Source organism: Salvia hispanica, chromosome 3, assembly GCF_023119035.1.
Source record: "Salvia hispanica cultivar TCC Black 2014 chromosome 3, UniMelb_Shisp_WGS_1.0, whole genome shotgun sequence".
NCBI classification, from domain to species: Eukaryota; Viridiplantae; Streptophyta; class Magnoliopsida; order Lamiales; family Lamiaceae; genus Salvia; species Salvia hispanica.
The window spans coordinates 22,059,448-22,085,696 of record NC_062967.1 but is presented as its reverse complement, the minus strand read 5'-3'; the positions used below and the strand labels follow the sequence as shown (position 1 = coordinate 22,085,696).

General features: G+C 37.0%; 3 protein-coding genes and 3 pseudogenes across 5 annotated transcripts; 3 read left to right on the top strand and 3 right to left on the bottom strand.

The window, feature by feature from the left end:
- The first annotated feature begins 6,328 nt into the window (after positions 1–6,328).
- LOC125216884 (uridine kinase-like protein 3) lies at positions 6,329–9,412 on the top strand. Of its 3 annotated transcripts, none has more exons than XM_048118667.1 (14): positions 6,329–6,424; positions 6,598–6,747; positions 6,931–7,022; positions 7,126–7,195; positions 7,280–7,398; positions 7,468–7,564; positions 7,638–7,717; positions 7,798–7,992; positions 8,069–8,152; positions 8,236–8,296; positions 8,454–8,514; positions 8,583–8,830; positions 8,912–8,994; positions 9,058–9,412. In XM_048118667.1, the coding sequence occupies exons 2-14, from the start codon at positions 6,600–6,602 to the stop codon at positions 9,223–9,225; spliced, it is 1,506 nt and encodes a 501-aa protein (XP_047974624.1). In that variant the 5' UTR covers positions 6,329–6,424; positions 6,598–6,599; the 3' UTR covers positions 9,226–9,412. The 3 variants fall into 3 exon arrangements, with proteins under 3 accessions (XP_047974624.1, XP_047974623.1, XP_047974625.1); XM_048118668.1 differs by having other exon boundaries at positions 6,363–6,747; positions 8,583–8,676; positions 8,758–8,830; XM_048118666.1 differs by having other exon boundaries at positions 6,362–6,747.
- A 1,182-nt stretch (positions 9,413–10,594) lies between these two features.
- Positions 10,595–11,854, top strand: LOC125214860 (sufE-like protein 1, chloroplastic/mitochondrial). The gene has a single exon (XM_048116051.1). The coding sequence runs from the start codon at positions 10,645–10,647 to the stop codon at positions 11,701–11,703; it is 1,059 nt and encodes a 352-aa protein (XP_047972008.1). The 5' UTR covers positions 10,595–10,644; the 3' UTR covers positions 11,704–11,854.
- Positions 11,855–12,587: 733 nt separating this feature from the next.
- Positions 12,588–14,505, bottom strand: LOC125214861. Its single transcript, XM_048116052.1, has 2 exons — positions 13,683–14,505; positions 12,588–13,432 (listed from the first exon to the last, which is right to left on the bottom strand). The coding sequence occupies exon 1, from the start codon at positions 14,444–14,446 to the stop codon at positions 13,748–13,750; it is 699 nt and encodes a 232-aa protein (XP_047972009.1). The 5' UTR covers positions 14,447–14,505; the 3' UTR covers positions 12,588–13,432; positions 13,683–13,747.
- Positions 14,506–16,499: 1,994 nt separating this feature from the next.
- Positions 16,500–17,042, bottom strand: LOC125215639 (annotated as a pseudogene).
- A 3,043-nt stretch (positions 17,043–20,085) lies between these two features.
- LOC125214955 lies at positions 20,086–22,744 on the top strand (annotated as a pseudogene).
- Positions 22,745–23,227: 483 nt separating this feature from the next.
- Positions 23,228–26,034, bottom strand: LOC125214956 (annotated as a pseudogene).
- Positions 26,035–26,249: the final 215 nt, after the last annotated feature.

Here is a 26,249-nt window from a genome sequence, read left to right as displayed (position 1 = left end):
AGATAATATTTGTATCGAAGACTTGAAGGGCTAGAAAATCAAAATTATAATACAAGTGGTCACAGTGCTAATTAAAAGCTTATGAAATCTGTATTAAGTTCTTTTTATGTCAAGATTTATCAATTGTAGAAAGTGATGTGGGGCTGTGGTTGGAATCTTGATAAGTATTGCTTTTGGATTGGTTGAGTATCTAAGCCATTTAGGCAACTTGACAAGAAAGGTATCTCTTTGGTGGGCCAGCCCAGACAGAATCCTTTTCCACACTCTCCAAATGCTTGAAGCAATCGATTTTAGTATTATTTGATCACTATCATGAGTTTAATATGAAACTAATAAAATAAAATAGATAGTTATTGGAATATGACAGAATTTGGTGATCGCTGGAGAAGACGGAGGGGTCATGCACGACGGCTAGAGCAGATTCTATGGTTTTGCGAAACCCTTGTTGGGTATTTGAGAGAACATCACTTTTGAGAGAGAGTTATGAATGAGATTGTATTACTCTCTCCCATCTCATATTACTCGTACTTTTCATTTTAAATCGTAAATTTAGGATCGATATTTTATTAAAATTAAATTAACATTTTAAATATAATGAGATAACATTTAATAAAAAAATACTTAATTAACTCTTATATATTAATTAAATACCATAATTTTTACTTAATTAATACAATCTCTTATTTATAATAGTAACTAGTTATCTGTGCAGTTTGACTCTCTTTTGCATTCCAGAAACAATAACCAACAAAGAAATTGGAATATGAAATTAATAATTGCGTTCGACTTTTACATTAAATAAAAAATAAAATACAGAAATAATAATGTTTCAACGACTAACATAATCTTGGAAATGATCTCGGTGTTGTGCCATTGTGTTTGTAAGCGCTACCTTGTTGGGATGGGGCGAGGTGAGCTGGGCTCGCTTAGCTCAAGCCTAGTGTCTTCCTCACGTCAATCTGGATTGATGGTCTTTTTGCAAAATGACCCGCCGATCTAATATGGCCACGGGTGTGGCAATTGTCCAGCCGTCACGTAAGGCTGATGATAACGGCTTCAATATGTGTGAGGGATCTCCTGGGACGATCAGGCAGAGTAGCCCCACATGAAACATGTTGTGTATTCTGATCCCCTCAAGTAATTCCAGACTTGGCTGTCTTATTTTCTCGAGAATCCAGAAGGGTTAATAAACCGTCTAGCTAATTTTCCCAATTGAGGCCATGCAGAGGAGTGTTGTGGGTTCCAACTTCATCCACACAAGGTCGGTCACCTACGGCAAACTACATGTCGTGGTAGTGACGGATGGCGGTGTCACACAAGCGTTGTTGTGCTTGACTCAGATTGTGGCGCAACTCAGCTAGGAGACTCGTGTGCTCGATGAAAATCTTGACCATGCACGGTGGCATTGAATCCCATGGTTGTCTCAAGACAAAGCCCGTGAATCACGGCCATATAGTACCCGAAGGGGAGATATGAACATTTGGTCAGATGGATTGTCGTAAAGGAGCGCGAGTAATGTTTTCAAACCTCAGTCTAGCCGTCCGATTGGGGATGATAAGTTGTTGTGAAGTACAATTTAGTACTGATACGCTCCGATTTTGTATTGTTTTAAGGCCATTATTTAGTCTGTTTTGAGTATCAAAGTTGCATTACATGTCCATTATTTGCATATTTTATCTATTTTTGGTATTTTGACGTGTTTTGTGAGAAACGTGCAAAAAGAGCCCAAAAAGGACAGTAAAAATGTCGAAATCTGGAAACTGGAGAAGAAGCGCATTTCAACAGTTCGTTGGACCCTACCCAACGGGCCTTGAAACTTGTCCCGAGAGGTCTGAACATTTCCAGCCGTCCGTTGGGCCTGTTCGCACACAACATCGTCAGTTAAATCCCATTTTGCCGGCGTGTTTTAATGTGTAATTAGGACTTACTGTATACCATTCTCTTCGCTTTCGAACGAGCTTCATGTAGGTACCTAAAGAATCTCAATCGAAGTTCTGTGGAGAAAGTTATGGTCATTCCATGAACATCGCGCAGTGCAGTCAACTTGAAGCCAAATCTTTTTCTTAACTTATGAAAATATTAACTTATGAAGTCAAATCTTTTACCTTCTTCAAACCTTTTTCAAAACTATAAATATCTCATAACCTAACTCATAATATTAATCATTGATTGCCTCCATAATTGGGGAGCCTCCAAGGCTCCTCCTTATGTTCACCAACCCTAATTCCTCTATCCTTTTTTTTCTCTACACATAAGATTCCTTCATCTATACCATTTTAGGAGATTAGAGCAAGGCATGAGAAGACTAAAGATTGCACAATAATTCATCCTTGGGTTTTGTTTGTTTTTTCTTTATGTTTTGTACTTTAATTTGTAGTTTTTGTTATTTGTCTATGAGTAGCTAAACTATAAGAATTTAAGGGATTTGTTAGTAACTTTTATTGGTTTATATAATTCAAGTTTTTGGTATCCGTTTTGTTCATGCTTGCTTTATTCTAAGTAGTGAATAATGCTTCATGTTTGAGTGACACATTCTATGATGATATTTTGGCTTGCAAAGTAATCTAGAGAGGATTTGCATGTTAGAAGGACTTAGCTAACACTACAATTAATTTCCTTAAAACGGTACTTTTAATTGAGAGTGAGGACAACTTGAGAGTCTAATCGAGTTTTTTGGAGTTGCTAATATAAGATTGACAGTGTGTAACCTACTGTATGCCGCATGAGCAATACTTATATGACTCGCTTTAATTAAGCATGAATTGTGATAGGGTATCATAACTGTGTTTTTCTGTAAACCATAATTGTGAAAGCTCTATCCTTGGAATTCATTTTTTTGCCTGATTTACTCTGTTTATTTAATTGCTTTGTTCTATTTGCTTTATTTATTTTCTGTCTAGTTAATTAATTCAACCAAAACTCTTGTGTCTCTAGATAGTATATGACGCTTAGTAAATGATGACAGAAGGTTGCAATTATATTCTCTGTGTTCGATATCCCAGTATTGACCTTTAATTATACTATTTCTGCTTTATATATTTGCAAGTAGTTGTAGTACTAAAAAATAGTGCATCAAGTACTACCACTGAGTCTCAACACATCATTCCAGATAACAATCGAATATATGCGTTTTCCATTCGAACAAATGTCTTCGGAAAACCATGATACTTATGTACCGTATAATTAAATATTATGACGACCTTAGGTGCGTCAAAGTTGGTAGCCAAGGCAGAAAAGTGAGCATACTTATATTTAGTATATTAAATACTACTATTACAAAGTTTAGGGTTGTAATATATGGAAAACTAATTCCTAGTGTTAAACTATCGAACCAACAAATAGTTCATTATTAGATCATTTTAGGAAGAATGAAGTAAAATGACCTGAACTCAGTATAAAATTAACTAAAACAGACTAAAAATAACTAAAAATGTTTAAAAAAACTAAAACAAACTAAAAATAAAAGGTTTGCGGTTCTAACTCTAGAAATTAGTTGAATATTAGTTATAATCCACAAAGTCAATTAAGTGATTTTATATATTTAGTTAAGTGAAATCATGCAATCAGAATAAGAAGGCGATACAATAATCACTCACTCTCTATATAAAACTATAATTGTAATTTATATAGTCGATTATTAGATTTGGCTTTCTCTAGATTATGGAAATCTTTAAATTATTCGAAGACAATGCTATCTACAGACTGGACTGCAGGTGGTTGAACCAAAAGACTTTGGAGCATTGTTAAAATAAATTAGATCGTTTTGCATCGCTAATCCATAAATAGTCATTGCATTGTGAAATTATTAAGGTCAATATAACTGCATGTACTTATAATGTTGCTACACGTGGTTTTGAAGATTCAATTTTAGGTAAGGATATTATCTAACTTAGAACATTTATATTTGTTAATCAATTATATTTTCATTAATTCTGGCATTAATTTGAGGTCGAATTATTCAATGATAGCAACTCAAAAAGACGATTTGATTGAAAGATAAGCATTAGCTTAAGAAAATGAAATGGTACATCGCCATTTACAAGGACGCTTGGCAATTGAAATTTGGATTAATAATTTTAAAAAAATGTGGATTAGAATTTATCATGTAAAGTGAATTAACGTCTTGACTTTGACTTGACAACATATTAAAGCATCCACAATTATATTATTGATAAATGAAGTATTTCACTTCATTTTTCTTATTTATATATGAGTAACTTTTAATTATATGTATTCTGTCTAAATTCATTAATTTGTAGTAGTATATATAATAAAAAAACACGAATTTCATTAAATTTTTAATAAAAAATTAACTTAAACGATTTTCAATTTTTCACTGAAATCATTTAAAATCGGAGGTATATTTCATTTGCTTCCTCATCCTTCCTTGCAAGACATGTCTTTGCATAAGGAACTGTGATACAAATTCCATTCCATTATTCAGTCTTCTTGTTTGTTTTTCTCATTTCCTCCGTCATTTTCTTTATTTCATATGTTGACACTACTTATAGTTAGCATCTTCCCATGCATCTAGTGCTTAGTCATATTTTGTACAATCGAACTAATTTTCTCGACTCCACGCAAACTAATAGGGAATAGAAAAGGGGTGAAGGAATCAATTATCCAATAGAATAAGTTTAATTTTAGTTTGAGAGATAAATGAGATATCTCAATCTGAAATAATTGAGTACAAGTTAATAACCAGCACCATAGTATCAGAAGTGATAAATTATTACATCAATTGTTCTAACAACGAAAGCAAATAAAAAACAGTCACACAACGCCATGTATAGGGACATGCACTGTTGAGAATCCATATTACACATTTCTCAACACCTCCTCAGCCATAATAAGAATAGAGAAGAAAATAAGACAGTGTATGATTCTGCATAAAGTAGTCTTAACTATGGAGTAACTATAAATATATCTACTTTGCAAAGCAAGCTGAGATATAAATTTTGAGAGATTTAGGACATTGGACTTTGGTAAATGAATAAACTATAGTACTTTGAGAAAAACTTAGAAGTAGTTACCATAAATCCTTGATATGCCCTAGATCGCATTATAACATGCCTTGGACCCAATTTGTTGAATGAAGCAAAGTATTTTGTGTTTATATGTGTATGAATGTGATAGATTTTACTAGAGTGGTAAGGGAATGATTAGATAATGAATCATGGACTGTATCATGATGCTATAACTGTAATTTCCTCATAAATCACTAAGATAGTGAACACTTAGCCAAGTGACTTTCTAATGTCAATTATACAAACATATTGACAAGAGAACACCGAGATGACTTTTGATTTTGTAAATACACTAGAGAACTATAAGGCAGATCATTCAATTTTATTTTCTATAGTAAGACAGCCTTTGTGGCGGTTCATTGAAAAGATTATAGTTGGATATATAAGTGGTCGTTTGAGTATAAGTGGGAGATATGTTGGGCCAGTAGGCAACCAGTATACTCAAAAGCATAATTTGAATATAAGTGGGAAATATTTCATGTGATTCTAAAATCATTCAACAAATATATACTTATACATCAATTATAATTAAATATATAAAATCTTATAAATAGTTCAGTCTGTAAATATAATTATTTTTTATTATATAATATTTAATGAAAAAATTAAAGATACATGAGAAATTAAAAAAGTGCATGAATAAATGGAAAACTTTTTTGCACATCTCAACCCAGTCCAGTTCACTTACTAAGTGTGCGTGGAGTCATCTGACTTGGAATTTTTAGAAAGAAATCTAGTCTGCTTTGTGCTGGACAAGGGCCAGGCCCAAACTGTATAGCCCATTCGATAACTCTGAGATATTTTTTCCCAAGTCTTTAATTGGTAGTATCTGGCAGCTTAAACATGTCCCACATTGGATTCGAACAAATCCAGTGTCGATTCGAGATTCGACGACAGCCAGACATTCCATTTATTCATAACACTAATTTAAATAACAATTATCATATCCAACCACATTTTATTACATTTTGTTTCCCCATAAATCCGGGCTTATCACACTGCAATTACTACTGAATTACTTGTTCTACACTTTTCTAAATATTCGATCTAATTTAACTTAAAACATAATACATATTTTACATAATGCAAAAAAAAAAAAGATGAAAAAACTATTTTATATATTAATTTTATAAATTAAATTAGTAAAGACGGATGCATTTAATAGGAATGAGAAAGAGATAATAACAATCCAGTCCAGCTGCAGCCAATGTGTATCCACATACATTTTTCGATTCTCATTGTGTTTAATTTTGGCAAATAAAACAAAGAGTGAGAAAATCGAGTTTTTACTCTATAAAATTGTATATACATCACCTAACTTAGTGACTATTCCCTCTAAACTAGTTTGAAATATCCAAAAAGTTGGAGAAGCTGATATTTTTTCTCCCTGAGAATCTGTATGCTCTACCAAAAGAAATTCTATTTGTCACTATTCATATATGGTTCTTATAGATTTGAAGTGTCAAGCTTCTGAATTTGAATAGAATTGATTTACATCTTTCTGTTTTCAACACGTTTGTTTGGAGATGATTATTAGATAACCTTGATATTGTTTCGTTTCTTGTGCAAGTCATGGGTTCAACAGAGGTTCGAGATTTGATAGAAGCTGTATCAGGCGTTCATTTCTCCGGTTTTCGCTTAGGTGAAACAGGTCAAAGTGTTTCAGAAGTTGAGCAACACATTGCTGCATCTAAAAATGACAAGCAGCCTTTTGTCATAGGTACTCGGAACGTCTTCATCTCCACCTATGATCACCAAATAGAAGTAGCCTATCGTTATATTTGGTCGTGCTGAAAAGATATAGGAGATGAAATAAGTCTATGTAGTTGTGGTTTGCATTCGGGGCTAATTAGAACTAGTAAGTCTTTTTTAATTACTATCTGTCGATCGTTTTAAACTTCAGGAGTTGGTGGAGGTGCATCATCTGGCAAGACTACCGTTTGTGATATGATTATCGAACAGCTTCATGATCAGCGCGTCGTACTTGTTAACCAGGTACATCTATTTCTCTATGAGAGCCTTAACATAATCAACACCATTGCCTTGGTTGCTTTTGAAGTAGAGAATCAAGAGCCTCGCTGATAGACTGCGTTCGCAGGATTCCTTCTATCACAATTTGACACCCGAAGAACTTACAAGAGTCAATGAGTACAATTTTGATCATCCTGGTGAGTAATGCTTTCTTTAAATATCTCATATTTTTCTATTCAAGTTTTATTACTATAACTCATTCAATTTGTGTGTTTGTTCAGATGCATTCGATACAGAGCTGCTATTGTGCGTGTTGAAGAAACTAAAACGCGGTTACGCAGTAGACATTCCAAAATATGATTTCAGGAGTTATAAAAACGATGTTTTCCCTGCCCGAAGAGTACGATCCTTTGTGTTCTGCTTCGTATTTCATAGTGTTTCTTTATTCTAATATGTCCACTTCTATTAGGTGAATCCCTCAGATGTAATAATTTTAGGAGGCATACTCGTCTTTCATGATCCTCGTGTCCGTGATTTGATGAACATGAAGATATTCGTTGATGCAGGTTCTCTTCCTTGTCCTTTGCCAATATTTTCTGCACTTAGGTTGGTTTTGATAACATAAACTCTTCAATGCAGATGCTGATGTTCGTCTCGCGAGGAGAATAAGGCGTGATACAGTAGAAAAGGGTAGAGACGTCGGGATGGTTCTTGATCAGGTAGCATAGCAGGGAACTCATTGCTTATTTCTATGAATTTGTATTTCTACTAACTATCAATGTTTCATGTAAAATTGCAGTATGCAAGATTTGTGAAGCCTGCATTTGAGGATTTTATTCTTCCTACAAAAAAGTTCGCTGACATTATTATTCCTCGCGGAGGAGACAATCCCGTTGCCATCGACCTAATTGTCCAACATCTACGGACTAAACTTGGCCAGCACGATCTTTGCAAAATATACCCCAACTTAGTTGTCATTCAATCAACATTTCAGGTATCATTCCCATCTTGTTCTTTTCTGTACACTAAGCCTATATATAATTCTTCACTTGATATTTATGACTTGCAAGATACGCGGAATGCACACGATCATACGTGATTCTAAAACATCAACGCATGATTTTATCTTCTATTCTGACCGCCTTATCCGCTTGGTATGTGTATCTCTGGTCTGGGATTGCCTACAGCTGTTTTTTGTATTGGTGAGTTGTTCATTACATGGAACATGTTTCGTTAGGTTGTCGAACATGGTCTCGGGCATCTCCCGTTTGCAGAAAAGCAGGTCACTACTCCAACCGGTGAGCCACTCTTTTCCACTATCCACAATCTGCTGCTCTAGGGATTTTTGTAGTTGTCAAAGTTCTGCCTTTGCTTGTTAGCTTGTTATACATATTGATCAAGCATGTCGAAAAATGATATGTAAATTATTGAAACTTCTAAAGTTTGGTAATGCAGGATCAGTGTACATTGGAGTAGACTTCTGCAAAAGATTATGTGGTGTGTCTATTATCAGAAGGTAAAAATATCCCTTCTCGTGTCAATTCTTTGTTGTTTTAGTTTTTGAAACGATTCCGAACTTTTAAGTGGCGAGAGCATGGAGAACGCCTTACGAGCATGCTGCAAAGGAATCAAAATTGGCAAAATCCTTATTCACAAAGGAGGTGACAATGTTCAACAGGTTTGTTTGGCAACACGTCTGCTCCTAAATGCACGTGATCGATGTCATTTGGAATCGTGTTTTTTCTGTTTTTTGGTGCAGCTGATCTATGAGAAACTGCCAACAGACATCTCAGATAGACATGTCTTGTTACTGGATCCCATTTTGGGCACAGGTGGGAGTCTTGTATTCATGAACTTGTAATGGAGAGAGAGGTCGAAAACATTTCTAACGCGTTTGTGATCTTCGATTTCAGGCAATTCAGCCGTTGAAGCTATTTCCCTACTTATAAAGAAGGGTGTCTCGGAGGCCAACATCATATTCCTTAATCTCATTTCAGTAAGCTGGAAATTTCAGCTAAGCAAGTACGTTTGCCTTTATTTATAACGACATTGTGTGCAGGCGCCTCAAGGAGTGCACACGGTGTGCAGATGCTTCCCTAGAGTAAAGATCGTGACGTCTGAGATTGAAATGGGAGTGAACGAGGGTTACCGCGTCATCCCTGGTATGGGCGAGTTTGGTGATCGATATTTTGGCACCGATGAAGATTGGAACCCGAACACTAAGTGAGGAGGAGGAGGAGGAGGAGTCCATTCATTTTTTCAAAGCACAAATATTTTTGTTGTTGAAGTACATTTTTATGATCAAGTGTTGTCTCCATGTGCTGATTTTGTGGAGCGATGATGAGATGATAAAACCATTTTTATGTTTGCTAGTCATAACAAGGGAGATGGCATGTTCAATTTTTATCTTTTCACTATACTTTTTTCTTCGTTAACATTTGTATATTATGCTGCAGCGAAGTCTCGGCGATAATCGTTTATCGCCGAATTATCGCCGGCCATTGTGGCGAAGTCGGCGATAATTCGGCGATAATGTTACCGTTGCTTCGCCGAGTGGCGATTTATCGCCGGATTATCGCCGAGCGATCGCCGGCCACTGTGGGCGACGCTCGGCGATAATCGGCGATTTTTAAAATTTTTTGCCCGATCGAGATGCCCACTCGGAGATAGAAGAAGGTATTTTGCCCGAGCGCAAGAGTCTGCGCGCAAGGATGTGGAGAGGGCATTTGGGGTGCTCCAATCGCGATTTGCACTGGTAAAGGGTCCGACGCGCTTTTTCTACCAGGGGGATATTGCCGATATCATGTATGCGTGCATCATCATGCATAACATGATCATCGAAGATGAACACGAAGGCGTCCTCGACGTCACCAACGACCCAAGTGTTGCATCATCGAGTCACGGTGTCTCAACCGAGTCCGCCCGCCAGGGTGTACCGCACAACGAACATGAACGGTTCCAGGCGTTCATGGACATACACCAGAAGGAGGCCCATCAAGCACTACAACACGATATCATCGAAGAATTGTGGGCAAATAGAAACCGCGCCCACCGCCCTTGAATTTTTTTTTCTTTGAATTTTTTTTTTTGATTTTTTATTTCCATTCGTGTACTTTTTTTTTTTTTTAATTTTCTTCGTTGTAATGTGTACCCGTGTTTAATACAACGAACTTTATTACTATTTATTTGATTTATCTTTATAAATTAAATAAGCTAGCTTTATTATATATAAAAATAAAACAATTAAATTAGTGATGATGTAAAAATGAAATGTTGAGTTAGGGAGAAATAAGGGAGAAATAAGGGAGAAACCATTGTAGGGGTTGGCTAAAAACTGGGGATAAAATTTTTATGTTTGCTAGTCATAACAAGGGAGATGGCATGTTCAATTTTTATCTTTTCACTATACTTTTTTCTTCGTTAACATTTGTATATTATGCTGCAGTCAGTACAACTTAAAAGTAACGTTTTCATATGAACTTTCTTTTTTTGTAATTATTCATCCTCTAATTTTGACTAAGAATAATGTGTGGAACAACATCGGCGTGATTACTTAAATGGCTATCCTTAGATAATTTATTGCAGTTGAATATAAATCTAAGTTGGAATCTATAATGAGACTACGAACACAAGAAAAAACAATTTGATGAACTCTCCCCTCTACTCTACTCTCAGTCTCCAATCGGAAACTATGTCAATCCCCACTAAAATTCCCATTTCTTCCCTCTTTCATCGCTCCGCCGCTCCATTCTTCAACCCCACAAAAATCCCCACTCCACCTCACCGATTCTTCTTCTCCAAGACCATCACCAAAAGAATTTCCTCTAACCAACCCCTCCTCTCCTCCCCTCCTTCCTCTTCCTCCCTGCAACGCGTCGAGGAGCTGCCGCCCAAGCTCCAAGAAATCGTCAAACTGTTCCAGGCCGTTCAGGAACCCAAAGCCAAGTACGAACAGCTGCTATTCTACGGCAGAAATCTCAACACCCTCGATTCCAAGTACAAAACGCCCGAAAACAAGGTCCAAGGCTGCGTGTCTCAGGTTTGGGTCAGAGCCTATTTCGACGAGGATAAAAATGTCATCTTTGAAGCGGATTCCGATTCCATGCTCACGAAAGGGCTCGCAGCTTTGCTCGTCCAAGGCCTCTCGGGCCGGCCCGTCGAGGAGATTGTTAGGGTTTCGCCCGATTTCGCGACCCTTCTGGGGTTGCAGCAGAGCTTAACCCCATCTCGGAATAATGGATTCTTGAACATGTTGAAATTGATGCAGAAGAAGGCCTTGCAATTGTATGTTGAAGCCGAGAGAGGTGCAAGCCCTAGCTCTGGTGTCTCAGGAATTGGGGATTCTACAATTAGCGATGGTGGAGCGGGGGAAAGTGAAATTGGTGGAGATTTGAGGGAGGATTTGGGGGGTAATAGCGAGTTGGGTAGTAGGGGAAGGAGGATTGAGGAGATTTTGAAGAAGGAGCTAAGGCCAACTGCAATACATGTTGAGGATATATCTTATCAGCATGCCGGCCATGCCGGGGTGGCCGGTAGCGATGGAGAGACGCATTTCAATGTGGAGGTGATTTCTGAGGAGTTTGAAGGGAAGAGTTTGGTTAAAAGGCATAGAATGGTTTACAGCTTGTTGCAAGATGAGTTGCAGAGTGGACTACATGCCTTGTCTATCGTTGCCAAGACGCCATCTGAAGCTGCAGCTCAGTAATGAAGATGATCACATATAGTTTGATTATAGTTTTTAATGCCACAAAATAATGGAATTATATGCATAATGCAGAGTTTCATATTGGATGGATATAACTTGTATTGCCTATTCATTGTCACTTATCAGTTATCCAATTCTTGAGTTACTTCAACAGTGTTATTTTCTATTTGTCTCTATTGCTTGACCTTTGTGCTTGTTGCATGATATTCGAGATATTTAGTTTTGCATCTGTTTATTTAAGGGCACATGAGGAATCAAGCTGTACTGAGCAAATGAGCATGATAGATGTCTTTCAGATCCGCAAAGGTCTTCGTCCATGACTTGGTACGCTACATTCTCATAAATTTTAAATCGTCTTTTTGTATATAAACACAAACTTGTTTTTGCTTTCATATTTCTGTCGTTCTGTTCGTTGCTTATTTGTGACGGTGAAGTTGGGAAGCTGAAAATATCCCAAAAGGTAGCATATAATCTTTCCCATGCTCTTTGGTTCAAGGACGGGGTTCCTTGTAGTCATCTCAAGATATGTGAATTTCTGAGACAGCTATTTGTAGATTGACTAACAGTGGTTTTGATAATTCGTGGGATTATAAAAACTTCCATTTGGTGTTTGCATTCTAAGATAGATTAAAATGTTTTACACAGTCCTTAACTAAGAGCATTTTACTTCTGCCAATTTTAGTCTAACATAAATTGTCTAGCCTTGTTATTCTTGTTGGATTTCTGGATTTGGTTTCAAGGGGGAGATGATGAAACAAATGCTTTACTGCCTTACTGGGTCCTTAATATGTTTGTGAGAGCGAGGCACCAGAAATGCTTCTACTCGTTTGTTTGTATTTTTCTTTTGAAGCATAGATTGGTTTAGTTTAAAACAATTCTTTTACATATGTATTTTGGGTAACTCAAAAAAGTTGATGCATTTGTTGGACTAGTACATATTGTTGATGTTGTCAGCAACAGGATCAACAGTTTGTTAAATAATAGCACAGCTTGTACTAGATGGAAGTTTGGGCATAGAAAGCTAATGAGATTTATAGTTACTTTTGGGATTTTTTATGCAATATCAAGTGCTACCACCCAAATCTTACCGTGTAGGACTGCTCGAGATCGTCGTCTTTCTTATCTTTTGCGTTTTTCTTCCTTATATCCCATTGGACGGCTTCTTCTCGACTTCAAGGTCATACCCCCTATCCACGCCTTAGGTCAGAACAGTGGGAGACGGCCCACCCCATGTCGTTTGTAGAATACTAGTTAAAGGTTTGCTTTGTGAGCTTTGGGAGGGCATGCTCTTTGCAACTTGTCCATTTATCGAAGCAAGCCACAAACCTCCTCCCAAGTAATAACGTACTTGAAAGACTTGTTCAACTTTTGATGGATGGTTATTGTATCTCGGAAAATAATTGTCACGCTTGAGTCGTTCCTCCGCTATTTCTCCAACTTGTTATAGATGACGCAAAAATTTTGAATTTCGAAGCATACTATATGTGCACAGTGAGGCGCCTTCCCGACGTACTATATTGTAGTACTAGAAAGCAACTCAGTCCCAAAAATGCTCTGCTTTTTGCTGGTTGCTGAAGACGGGATCTCCACTCGCATCGACATAAGCTTTGAATATTCTCTTCTGTTCCTAGGGATCTACCGTGCTCGTACACCCCTTACGGGATCTCCACTTCGTTGGACAGTGGATACCGTCCAAACATTGGGCAAGGATGTTGTATAGTGCATACACCTTGGGCAGACCATGGAGTAGAAGATCCAAATTATATTTGATTGGTCAATACAGATAGAATGAATAAGTCTAAAATTAGAAAGAAAACAAACGAAAAGCACAATATAGGTTAATAATAAATCAATATGAAAAACATACAATTTAAATTATAAAGTGATATTCACACTTAATATCATCACCTCCTAACCCAAAATTGTGACCAGAAAAGTATCATCTCTTCTTTTAAATAAATGAAAAGAAATTTTCGAACCTGAGACCATGTCTCGGACATTAATCACTCTACCACTAAGCCAACTCACTCACACTGAGAAAGTATCATCTCTTTGTTGTGCAGTGGCGCGTGATGAGTGCGCCATTGGGTGGGCTCGTCATCTCTATCACGCAGCTCCCGTGCAATGCATAAGAATAATGCACCACTCCCACCTCAAACTTCACTCTAAAATTCGCCTTGATATCGTACACAACTCTATTCCTCTGCTCCTGCTTCTGCAGCCGGATCGCAAGATTCGGCTGCAGATACACCAGGCTCGACAGCAGATGAACTTGTATCAGCCGCACTTCCCCCGCCCTCTGCCTGAAAGGCTCCACAACCTTGCTCGCAATCAAACTGCCCGAGAAGTAGAGCTCGATGTTGAGGTACTCGAACTTGACTCCCAGTTTCCGGTTAGGGTTCGTGAAGTTTGCAAGGAATGTGATGTCTCCGTTGAGAAACTGTGGGGAGTCGAAGTAGATCACGCTGAGGGTCGCTGCAGGGATGTCCAAGACCGGGCTCCGCGGCTTGATCCCCACGAAGATGATGAGCGTGGCGATGCCGAAGAAGATGAGGAGGAGGCTGAAGACGAGGCACAGGACTGCCCCAAGCCACACCATCGGATTAGTCCTGCTCCTCGGCCGCAGGCGGATCGGTTGCTTTGGAATATGGTCATGGTTTCTTGCTTGTTTTGGTAAGACAATGTGGTTGGCTGGTGTGTATGGTGGAGGTGGTGGAAGAGGAAGAGGAAGAGGAGGATCCATTTAATGTTTGGAGAAATTTTGTATCTTACTCTGTATATATGTGAATGGATGATTAGATGAAAGTGGGAGAGGATTAAGGAAAAGTGGAGGTGAAGAAAGAAGCTTTTGGGGATTGATAGTGGGGGGCCAAGAGAGTGCTTTAATAAAAGGTAAAGGAGCTGATCCAAAATCCATGAATTTGAATAATGGTCTGCTTTACTAAGCAAGAAGACAGGAAAAGGAAATGTTTATAAGTTAAGAGGTTTGACCTGTCAGAAAGAAATTAGATTAATGTAGATTTATTATGGCTACCTTTTTGTAAATTAGGTTTTATATGCTTACCAACTAAGGAAGTGGTGGGGAATTGGAGTGGTGGCCAATGAAACTTTATTTTGTATACCTTTATCCTCAGGATGTTATCAAATTTGGAGATGATTTCAAACACTTTCAATTTTGAATAGGGTTTGTTTTGGCGGCTTTTGTTGGTCTTGTCACCAAATTTGGTAAATGTACCCTGAAAGCATTTGAAATGGGGAGGTGGCGGTGTGCTCCATTGCAGCTTGGGGGGGTAGCGTGGGCGCTGCTCGCCGCCCATTGCGAGTGCAAGCCGTGCCGCTAGGGTAGGGGTGGGGAATGGGGAGGGGTTGCGAAATTTATTTATTTTACTTCATATTATTTATTTTACTTCATATTCAAAACTCTATAAATACAATGTCATTCAGTGGCATAACGAGCAAAGTGCTTCTATATCTAGGTTACTGTCATCATCAATCCCTCAATTGAAGGTGTGCTTCCACATTTTCCAGAGTTTGCATATCAATATGTTTCTATGCACCAAGAATAAATCCATGTTGCTCTCATGAGTCTCATCGAAAAAATTTAGACACGCACCAACATATTCCAAAAGTAAATTAATTATATTGTAAAATTTTTAATTTGCAGTATTTGTACTTTATGTAAATTGTAGTAATGAAATAATTTCATTATTTATATAATTTTGAATTTAAAAATTTTACAATTATTTGGAGTGAAAACAATACTACCAAAAACTAATTGGAGAATAATGACCCATGGTAGGAGTTGTAATAGAGAGGGCATTCATGGTAGATACTAAAAGACACTTTTCAAATCTAATATTCCGGTGGCACATTCTGGTATGGGTGAGAATAAATACTAATCTCTCCGTCCCTAAATATTGCTCCACTTTGATCCGGCAGTAGTTGATTAATGCATTGTAATGTAAATTGAGTTGAATAAGCTAGTGGAATGTAGTTCTTATTTTTATATATTAGTATTAAAATCAAATGTGACTAGGAATAAAATACAATAAAAAATGTAACTGATCAAATTGTAAAAATGAGATAAATTTTATGGAATAGACGAAAATAGAAAAATGAGACAAACTTTCAGAAACAGAGGGAGTAGTATAAAGACATGCACACTTTCATCAAAATATTGATTTCACATTGTATTATATATTATGCCCATTTTCATTACTCAAAGGCCCATTTTGGAGATCTGTCCCGCACTATTTGGCTAGAAATGGTGTAACTTCAATTCTGCCTGAACTTAAAACTTAAATTTAATGCAATCCTAATTAATTCGTCAGCTAGAATGCAATTAACTAAAACGAATTCAAATCCTATATAGATTGTTCAAAAAATACAAAAACTTGCTAGATTTTATTAGTATCCCACCACTGTTATTTGGCAAATATTATAGCATCAAAAACACGTGCGGAGAATTTTAGAAAAACAGACGTTAAAATAACTTCATTGGAATAATTAAGAAATTAGAATGTCTACAAATCAATTTATATCCGAGAAGTTTCATTAAACAAATATCTTCAAGAGTAAATCAGTATAAAAAAATAAATTTAAATGTAGTATCCAAATTCCTAAATTCAAGAAAAACAACAAATTGTTCCATAAACTGTTGTCAAATGCGGTTATTCGATTAGTCTCCTTGATTTCATCAAGCATTTCAAATTTAACCTCCAAAATGGAAGTTTGCAAATTTAAATTGAATTTAACCAAACAAAAACAATACAATAGGCTAGATATAGTTGTCAATGTCCTTCAAAACCCCAAAAACTAGTAGATTGAATTGAACCAAAAATCCTTGGACCGCCTAGCACTACTACATTTCTACATCCAATTCAAATTCGAAATCACAGTAAAACTAGCAACGAGAAATTGAAAACACATTTGACGCATATACAAAGGGCGCAGCCAAATACGAAACCCTCAGCCTCCGAAACCGTAGAGCGTGCGGCCCTGCCTCTTCAGCGCATAGACGACGTCCATCGCCGTCACCGTCTTCCGGCGGGCGTGCTCCGTGTAGGTCACGGCGTCACGGATGACATTCTCCAGAAATATCTTGAGCACGCCGCGGGTCTCCTCGTAGATGAGGCCGCTGATCCGCTTGACGCCGCCACGGCGAGCGGGCGGCGAATCGCCGGCTTCGTGATGCCCTGGATGTTGTCGCGGAGCACCTTCCTGTGGCGCTTGGCTCCCCCTTTTCCCCAAACCCTTGCCCCCTTTCCTCTTCCCGACATTTTCAAACCCTAGATTGTGAACTGCGATGCGAATCGAAGAAGATATTTTGTGCAGAGAGCGTGTGTAGTGATGAGAGTGAAATGTGACGACGAGTATTTATAGAGTGATTTATTTTGGGGGTTGCCGTTGGATTCGGGGAGTTATCTACGGATGTGGATGGAGATCCGCGCGATTTTGGATGGTCTTGTTTTGTCCGTTGATGATTGGGTCATCGACGGCTAAGATGAAGCTCCATTTTGGAAAGTGGCGCGGTTGTTCAAATTCGACCGCTTATTTTTTCACCTACGGGTCTGGAGACCTATTTGATTTGGAATAGATATGAAAAAACAATACTCCACCACAAAATCATCTTCATATTAGTTTTAATATTATAATTACAATTAATTTTTGATTCTATGAAAATATATAGTACTAGTAATTTGATACAGGCAATAGTTAAAACAGACCTAAACACACTAATAAAGTTATCACTGCATCTAAATAATGGACAAAATCATATGCCAAATTCTTAATTCTCTTCAAGGATCTAAAATTGTCAAGCTCGTAGAACTAACATTTTGATTCTCGAATATCTGCCTCAAATATTAGAGCATCACCGTTGCAAGCGTTCTGATGGAATTACGTCCATTCCTTCACAGAGAACACCGCTCGATCTAGCATAACGACGTGCCAACCCATGTTATTTTTGGATTTTTTTTTAATGAGTTTTTATTAATTAAATGTTTTTATGTTGATTGTATTTTAAATTGTTCTGTTGAAATAGTGGACTCGACAATAAATTGAATAAAAATGAATAAAAGTGATGTGCGTTCATTCCTAAGTTAAGGAATGCATTATAGATCCACAACTGTACATTTAAAAATACCGAAAAGCATTTATATATCAGTCAGATTGTATTGAAAAATATCGAAAAATTATCAAATTTTTGATATATCGTAATTTTCGATACGATACGATATCGTATCGTAAGTTTTCGATACTGATAACGCATATGAATTTCCATATATCGCGATATATCGCTTTATATCGAAAATATCGATCTATCGAAATTTTCGATATATATCGTATTTTATTTTCGATATATATCGATATATATCAAAATTTTCGATATATATCGATATTTAACGATATATCAATTTCTGCAGATATATCAAACTTCGATAACTGATAACGATATTGAAATTCTTTCATATCGATATTTTCGATACGATATATCGTATTGACTCACCCCTATCCACAACAAGGTCTCGCAAAGAGACGGAGCCATCTCATAACTATTCAAAGGCTCAACATCACTTTTAACCATTCTTATTCAATCTCCTAACTAAGAGATCGCACTCAACCTTAACTATTCATTTGTCACTATTTCTATTTTTCAATTTAATAAAAAATTATTAATAAAATTTTTTTAAAAAAAATTAAAATGACATTATAAATTACTTAACTTTTTAAAGAAAATTATAAACACTATTAATAAGACTTCATAATTAGCATTTTTTCCTTTTTCTCTCTTTAAATGAGAAAATTATTTTATCCTAAACATATACAAAATACGAACCGCCCAAAACCTTTATTTTTTAAAAAAAGTCCAAAACAAATAAAAATTTCACAAATAGTCCTTTTTAAGCTCGTAAAACAACGGCCAACGCTAATTGCACTTTGGATGCCCGTTAGTTTTGACTAACCGTAAAAAGGATCACTCGATAAGAATTTCATTATATGGCCCTATTTTAAAAAAAGTGAACATTTTGGACCAAATTCATATTTTGGTCATATAGGTTTTAAGACCAATATCAATCTTTACTCCATTAAAAACGAGTTTTTTTAAAAAATTGAATATAGGGTTGGATTTGGAATTTGGGTAAATCACGTTAGTGAGTGTTACCGAATCAACCCGAAAAACGAACAGCCCAATAAAACCTAACTCCGACCCGACCGTTAAAAAATTGAAAAAACCCGCACACGAACCCGACTTTACCTTAAAACCCAAAAGCCTCACATCCGACACGAATTGTTAATAACATAATATAATGAGTTAACACAATACGAGAAGAACACAAATAAAAACCCAAACTTGAGTATCACACAATTAAAATAAAATGATATTAACTTAAACCCATTAATTTAGAATGTGTGCAAGTGTAACCGGCTATCATGAAAGTGATGATCCCAACCGTGGCGGTCCAGTGATTAAGCCATTAAGGCATTTTGAACCGAGCGAGCTTGAATACGTAACACAACAAGGTGACTCGCGATTTTGAAGGCCTACACTCCACTCGTAAATTTGGATCATTGAATTATACAATAATCGACAAAACTATGTGAAACGACACCCCACCCCCCTCGCCCGTCAACCTCCTTATTCTTATTATTCTCATCCAAATTTGCTGTTTGCGAATCATCAAAATTTTTTTTTTGTTTTCATTTTCGCACCAAATTCAGCTCCGCCTTTCTTCAACGAGGGTACGCTCCCTCCTCTCCTCTCTGTTATCCATTTGCACAGCTTTATTCTTTGCTTGTTATTAGATCGGTTAGCGATATCTGAGATTTTATATAGCTTCACTTAATTGGGAAATAAAATTAAAGGGATCTGGTGTCGGATTGGTTGCGCTTTGACTCCAACATCTGTTTCTTTGAGTTTCTATGGTTGGTGGAAAAGATAAGGCTTTAATTTCAATTATAGAGCTTTAAATTGTTGGTTGAGGTGCATCAGCTATCGGAAGATTGTAATTTGTAGATCAGTCTTGATTCATTATATTTATTGCTGATTTATTGCTCAATTTGCAAAAAGAGTTTAAGAGCTCAGAGGCTTGTTAGAAAATAAATCCATAATGCTGGAGTTTTCCATCTGATTTTTGAAATGCATATCAGGATTTTATGATTTGGGAGATCTTTTAGCACTGGTTTTAGTTTTTGTGCTCATTTTCATTTGTGTTCTCCCTTTGAATTGCCGTCTGTGATCTTGAACTCACATGGAGTGTCGTTTGTGAAGTTTCATTCTCATAGTTTGTGTGCTGGTGTTATGAACTAATGACACAGGCAGGCAGTTATACGAGTTTCAAGTATAAGATTCCAGTAGTTTGTTTTTGTCCAAGTACCTTTAAATGGAGAATGATCCGAAGGTTCCTCTTTCTTTCCTCTTACAGATGTACTCTGTTTTCTTAATTCAACCTATTGCTTAATTTGTTTCTTTTACCATTTTTTTGGGCAGGTATGGAGCGTAATAATGTACATGTTATACCATGTTGAAGTGCTTAGAAGGTTTATGTGCTTCCGTGCTTCAGTGTTGTGAAATCGATAGGCAAACGAGGGGCCTCGAGGATCCTGAAATTTTGCGCGTGAGACAGTGTGTATGACCCTAATCCCTACCCCAAAGCTAAAGTTGAACCAGAGAATAAGAATCACTAAAAGCTGTGCATACTAATAGCATGACAATCTAACTTCAACTTTTAAATGTCAATTTGATTCATAACTTATAACTTATCATGCTACTTTGTTTGTGGAAATTATATCTATACCCACAGTTAGAAAGCTTTTGTGTCTTTTACTTGTCTTGTAAATTGTTCATAATTATGACTGCATTGTATTGTAACTTATCATGCACTTTGTTTGTATTGTAACTTATCATGCACTTTGTTTGTGCAAATGAAGTCTTCAAAAGTAGGAAATGATAATAATGACCTTTCCTTTTAATCTAATAGATTGTCGTATTAATTCCAAGATAATTGCTATAATCTTTTATGTCTTGAGGATGAAAAACTATCTTAGCGCCATGATTTATCCTTTATGCAGTTAGTGTAAGTGAAATTGAAGCACTTTACGAGCTTTACAAGAAGATCAGCAGTGCTGTGATTGATGACGGGCTGATCAACAAGGTTCAATTTACAAGTCCAAAGATGACCTGTATTTGTTCTTTCACATAAAGTATGATGTATCCTTTTGTAGATCACCATCCATAATTCTTTCAATATTATTTGCAGGAAGAATTTCAACTAGCATTATTCAAGACAAACAAAAAGGAGAGTTTGTTTGCAGATCGGGTACTCCAACTACAAACCTATATACATTATAGCAAGTTTTCTAGTATTATGCCTTACGGTAGCCTGTTTATCCCTTTTCTTCCAAAATCTAAAATTTCTAATTTCTTGTCATTTTGATTAACTTTGTAAGCAGGTTTTTGACTTGTTTGATACAAAACATAATGGGATTCTTGACTTTGAGAGTTCGCCTGCGCTATCTGTATTCCATCCTAATGCTCCTATTGATGAAAAGATTGAATGTATGAAAAAAATTGTACGATTATATTTCAAGAACCTTTCTTGCTTTCTGTAGCATTATAACAACTCCATCTGCTCTCCCTGCAGTTTCTTTTAGATTGTATGATCTCAAACAGCAAGGTTTTATTGAAAGACAAGAGGTAATACTAACAATCTGATTTGTATTCTGTTTCTGGGAAATCAACTTTGTCCTACTTGATTCCCATATTAAACAGTGCTGCACCCACTTCACTGCGTTGATTGCTTTCATGTTATACATTGTTGTGACTAGTAAGACTGTCTCCTTTTTTATACTAATACTACCATTTTCTTTAAATGTCGAATGTCTAGCTAGTATGGTTGATATTGAGCTATACCAATTTGCAGGTAAAACAAATGGTGGTTGCTACTCTTGCTGAATCTGGTATGAACCTGTCAGACGAAGTTATTGAGAGCATCATTGACAAGGTAATGTGAATCGTGTCTTGTAATATAGATCTTCTTATATTTTTATTTTTATTCTTATCTTCATTCTATTATTTGGTTGTGTATTAAGAAGTCCATGACTGAAATTACTTATGGCATTGTCAGTACAAGAATAATTGTCTTCATTAAAAACTGATAATCTCTGAGTTATCATGTTGTAACAAATTAATAGTTTAAGATTATTATTGTCAGAAAATAACAATTGCAGATATGTCAAATATAGTACTTATGGCTACTTAACCAATGTCATGTGCTACATAGGAAAGCAAGTACAATCATTATTCACAGAGTTTCTCATTTCCTTTGCCAGACATTTGAGGAAGCTGATACAAAGCATGATGGTAAGATCGATAAAGAAGAGTGGAGAAGTTTAGTCTTGCGGCATCCGTCTCTTTTGAAAAATATGACGCTTCAATATCTCAAGTATGATGCCCTTACTTCAATGATGCTTTGTATGTGGTTTTACCAGCCTACTTTAAGACCAATATTAAAAGAAGCAAAACCAATATTTCAAGCAAGGCTATCATTTTTTGCTCTTCTTTTCCACTCTGCTTTGATGCTGAGATCTTAATGCAGAAAATACTTAAAACAAACAATCAATTACGCTGCTTCAAAAAAAAAATATGTTCATATTAGAAATGTGCACCAAATTTGCATAAATTTGTTTTTGAAGTTGTAAGTTGTGTTGATTACACCTACAAAGTTGGTTATCCTCATTTTCTGATTGAAATCACTTTGCTTGGTTTTGTTATTGAACAGGGACATCACCACCACATTCCCAAGCTTTGTTTTCCATTCAAGAGTTGAGGATACCTGATCCATGAAGTTGGAAGTAACCACCAACCTTGCTGGGCTTGGTGTTTATTTTCTGGAAGACGTTGCAGATTGAATTGTGATGTTTTTATGTTTTCGATATTGATAAGAACCATAACTGGTTGGACGTATATCTGATAAAAATTTTAGTTGGTTGAATGAATGAATTACTGTCCATAGTAAAGCAATCAAAGTTAGATTTAGCATTTCTCGTGCTTTGAATTAAACCAATCAAGTTATGAATAATAAGCCAGAACTCTTATAGCCCTACCTTGTTGGTTGTTTGTCATCAAATTGTCTTATAGCCCTACCTTGTTGGCTAATAATAGCTTCAGGAATGTTTCTTTTAAGAAATTGCCTGGTATAAAAACTTGCTTTCTGCTATTACTAGTAACGATAGTGTTAGTAGATTGATAGGGGTATCAATATATGAGAGAGATTAAATTCGCACGCATTTTAGTTTTTGGAATTTAATTTGCAAGCCTCAAAATATACAATTAAGGCATACAAGTATAATCTCAAAAACTGAATAATGCAGATATTTACCCCGAATTTTGAAATCTCTTTTTAAAGAGTTTCAATCACATGAAGATTTCGCAACTTGGCTGCATTTCAGTATTTTGGCAATTCAATCTCAGAGAAAGCAAAGCAAAAAATTATACGCATGAAATTAATTAAAAACACGAATGTCACCCAGAAGCTCAAAAACACTAATTACTAGACGATAGATCAATTCAGTCTATTAGCCGCATCAAAAAAAAGGTACCGGGTAAACAAAAGCAGTTCTAAAAAAGATACGGGAAAAAACACCAAATCTTTAAATCCATTATACCAGAAAAGTAAAACGATAGCTTCAAAACATACGACCAGGTTGCAAGGTTTAGTCGACCTCCTCCATCTTGCTGCCATCAGCTTCAGCATCAGCTTCCTCCAAAGATGGCATATCAACATCAGCTTCAGTAGCATCATCATCAATGCTCAATCCAAGCTTCAGCATCCTGTGGATCCTGTTGCCGAATGTGTTGGGCTCATCAAGGCTGAAGCCAGAGGTGAGCAGGGCAGTCTCAAAGAGAAGCATAACCAAGTCCTTGACAGACTTGTCATTCTTGTCAGCATCAGCCCTCTTTCTCAGCTCCTCCATGATGGGGTTCTCAGGGTTGATCTCCATCGTCTTCTTGCTAGACATGTATCCAGCCATGCTCGAGTCCCTCAAAGCTTGTGCCTTCATGATCCTCTCCATGTTGGCAGTCCATCCGTATTCTCCAGTGACCAGACAGCAGGGGGAGTCGACAACGCGGTCAGAGACAATAACCTTCTCAACCTTGTCTCCAAGAACATCCTTGATCACCTTGCACAGACCCTCAAACTTCTTCACCAGCTCTTCCTTCTTTGCCTTCTCATCTTCGCTCTCGTCAAGCTTCAGGCCTTCCTTGGTAGCAGAAACCAGCTTCTTACCCTCAAACTCCTTCAACTGGCCAACAGCATACTCATCGATGGCATCCACCATGTACAAGACTTCGTAGCCCTTCTTCTTCAGCCTTTCAAGGAAGGGGGAGTTCTCAACAGCCTTTTTGCTCTCACAGAGTCCACAATACCCTTGACAAAGGACAGATACTCAGGGATCAAGTCCTCACAGTTGTCCATGATGAAAACTCTACGGACATAGAGCTTGATGTTGTTGGGCTTCTTCTTGTTGTCAAAGAGGTCAAAGGTGCCCTCTTGGGAACAAAGAGGACAGCCTTGAATTCAAGCTGCCCCTCAACAGAGAAGTGCTTCACAGCCAAGTGCTCTTCCCAGTCGTTTGTAAGGCTCTTGTAGAAAGCAGAGTACTCCTCCTTAGTAATTTCCTCAGGCTTCCTCATCCAGATAGGTTTCTGTTTGTTCACCAAGTCCCACTCGTGAGAAACCCCCTTTGGGATCTTCTTCTTTTTCTTCTCGGCTTTCCCCTTATCCTCATCAACTTCCTCAACATCTCCTTCCTCGTCCTTCTTCTCTTCCTCGTCCTCATCATCAGAAATTTCCTTCTCGTAGTCTTCTCAACCCAAAGAGAGATTGGGTAGCTGATGAACTCAGAATGTTTCTTGACCCAGGTCCTTCAACCTTCGCTCTTCCAGATACTCAAGCTGGTCCTCTTTCAAATAGAGAGTCATCTTAGTACCCCTGCCTAGGGGCTCACCAGATGTATCTCTAGTGACGGTAAAAGAGCCTCCGGCTTGGGACCCCCAGACATACTGTTCATCATCATTGTGCTTCGTCGTGACAATAACCTTCTCAGAAACCAAGTAAGCCGAGTAGAAACCAACACCAATTGCCCAATCATGCTCACATCAGCACCAGCAGCAAGGGCTTCCATGAACTCCTTGGTTCCAGATCTTGCAATTGTACCAAGATTGTTCACCAAATCTGATCAAAACCAAATCCATAGTAAGTAATCCACATTGGAAAATAACAAATTCAGAATAAACCAACAAGCAAAATTACAAAAACACTCACCAGCCTTGGTCATACCAATACCACTGTCAATAATTGTCAGTGAGTTATTGGTCTTGTCAGGAATGATGTGGATGAAAAACTCTGGCTGGCCATCGAGCTTGCTTTTATCAGTCAAACTCTCAAATCGGATCTTATCCAGAGCCTGTATATCAACCCCCATAGTTAAGCAATCAAATCAAGTACTGCTACAATTCATAATTCGAATACTTAGAATCAACGACAAATTGCAGAACACCATATAAATCTCCATTGCATAAAACATTACAATTAAGATGTTAAACCGTACCAAAGTAAACATATAATAGGGTACTAATGCATGCCTTAAACACAAATTAAAAAATGAGGGAAACGGTAGTGAACACAGTAGGATCTAGAACTAATCACCTAATGCTACTTCACCGATATTTACCAATTATCAGGAGGACATAATTTAAGCTATAATCTACACTGGAGTATAATTAAATACCAATTCAATTGCCAAAATCACGCTCTGGCCTACAAAATTGTCTTACAAATAGACAAAGTTCAAACACATTCAAAAGCGACGCATAGAAAACACTACACCAGAGCATAATTACATATCAATTCAACATCCTCAAATCACGCTCTAGCCTATAAAATTGTTCTACATACAGCGACGGTTCAAATAAATTCAAGAGCAGCGGATCAAAAAGTTATCAGGTAAAAATGTCTACAGATTAACAATAAAACATCAAAACATCAAAACAAAATCATGCTTATATGTCGAGATCTGTAAAACCGAAAAGCATACGAATGAGAGAAGCGGCGACTTACATCTGAGGAGTTACTGATGAGCTCACGAAGAAAGATCTCCTTGTTGCTGTAGAAGGTGTTGATTATCAGACTGAGGAGCTGATTGATCTCAGCCTGGAAGGCAAACGTCTCGGTCTCCGACATCGCTGCAACTCTCTGCGAGAAAAGAAGGGATGCGAGATGAACACGAAGAGAGCTAGGGTTGTAGTGGAAGAATCGTTGTGAAAGAATTGGGGAGAAAGCGAGCAAAGCGGAAGTTATATAGTGAGTATTCTAGGGTTTCTAGATCCTTCTATCGACGCATTTTATAATTTATTTGGAAATAAAATTTGAAATACTTAGCTTGGTTAGCGTGATTTGCACGTGGGTCCCGGTCTACCCCAACGACTTTAATAACAAAAATGAAAAATGAAAAATGAAAAATGAAAAATGAAAAATGAAAAA

Bases quoted from the DNA above. Each gene is read 5' to 3' on its own strand.
- LOC125216884 (XM_048118667.1), top strand. From the start codon at position 6,600: ATGGGTTCAACAGAGGTTCGAGATTTGATAGAAGCTGTATCAGGCGTT. The intron at 6,748-6,930 runs GTACTCGGAACG...TTTAAACTTCAG, and splicing joins CAAGCAGCCTTTTGTCATAG to GAGTTGGTGGAGGTGCATCA. The intron at 7,196-7,279 runs GTGAGTAATGCT...GTGTTTGTTCAG, and splicing joins GTACAATTTTGATCATCCTG to ATGCATTCGATACAGAGCTG.
- LOC125214860 (XM_048116051.1), top strand. From the start codon at position 10,645: ATGAACTCTCCCCTCTACTCTACTCTCAGTCTCCAATCGGAAACTATG.
- LOC125214861 (XM_048116052.1), bottom strand. From the start codon at position 14,446: ATGGATCCTCCTCTTCCTCTTCCTCTTCCACCACCTCCACCATACACA.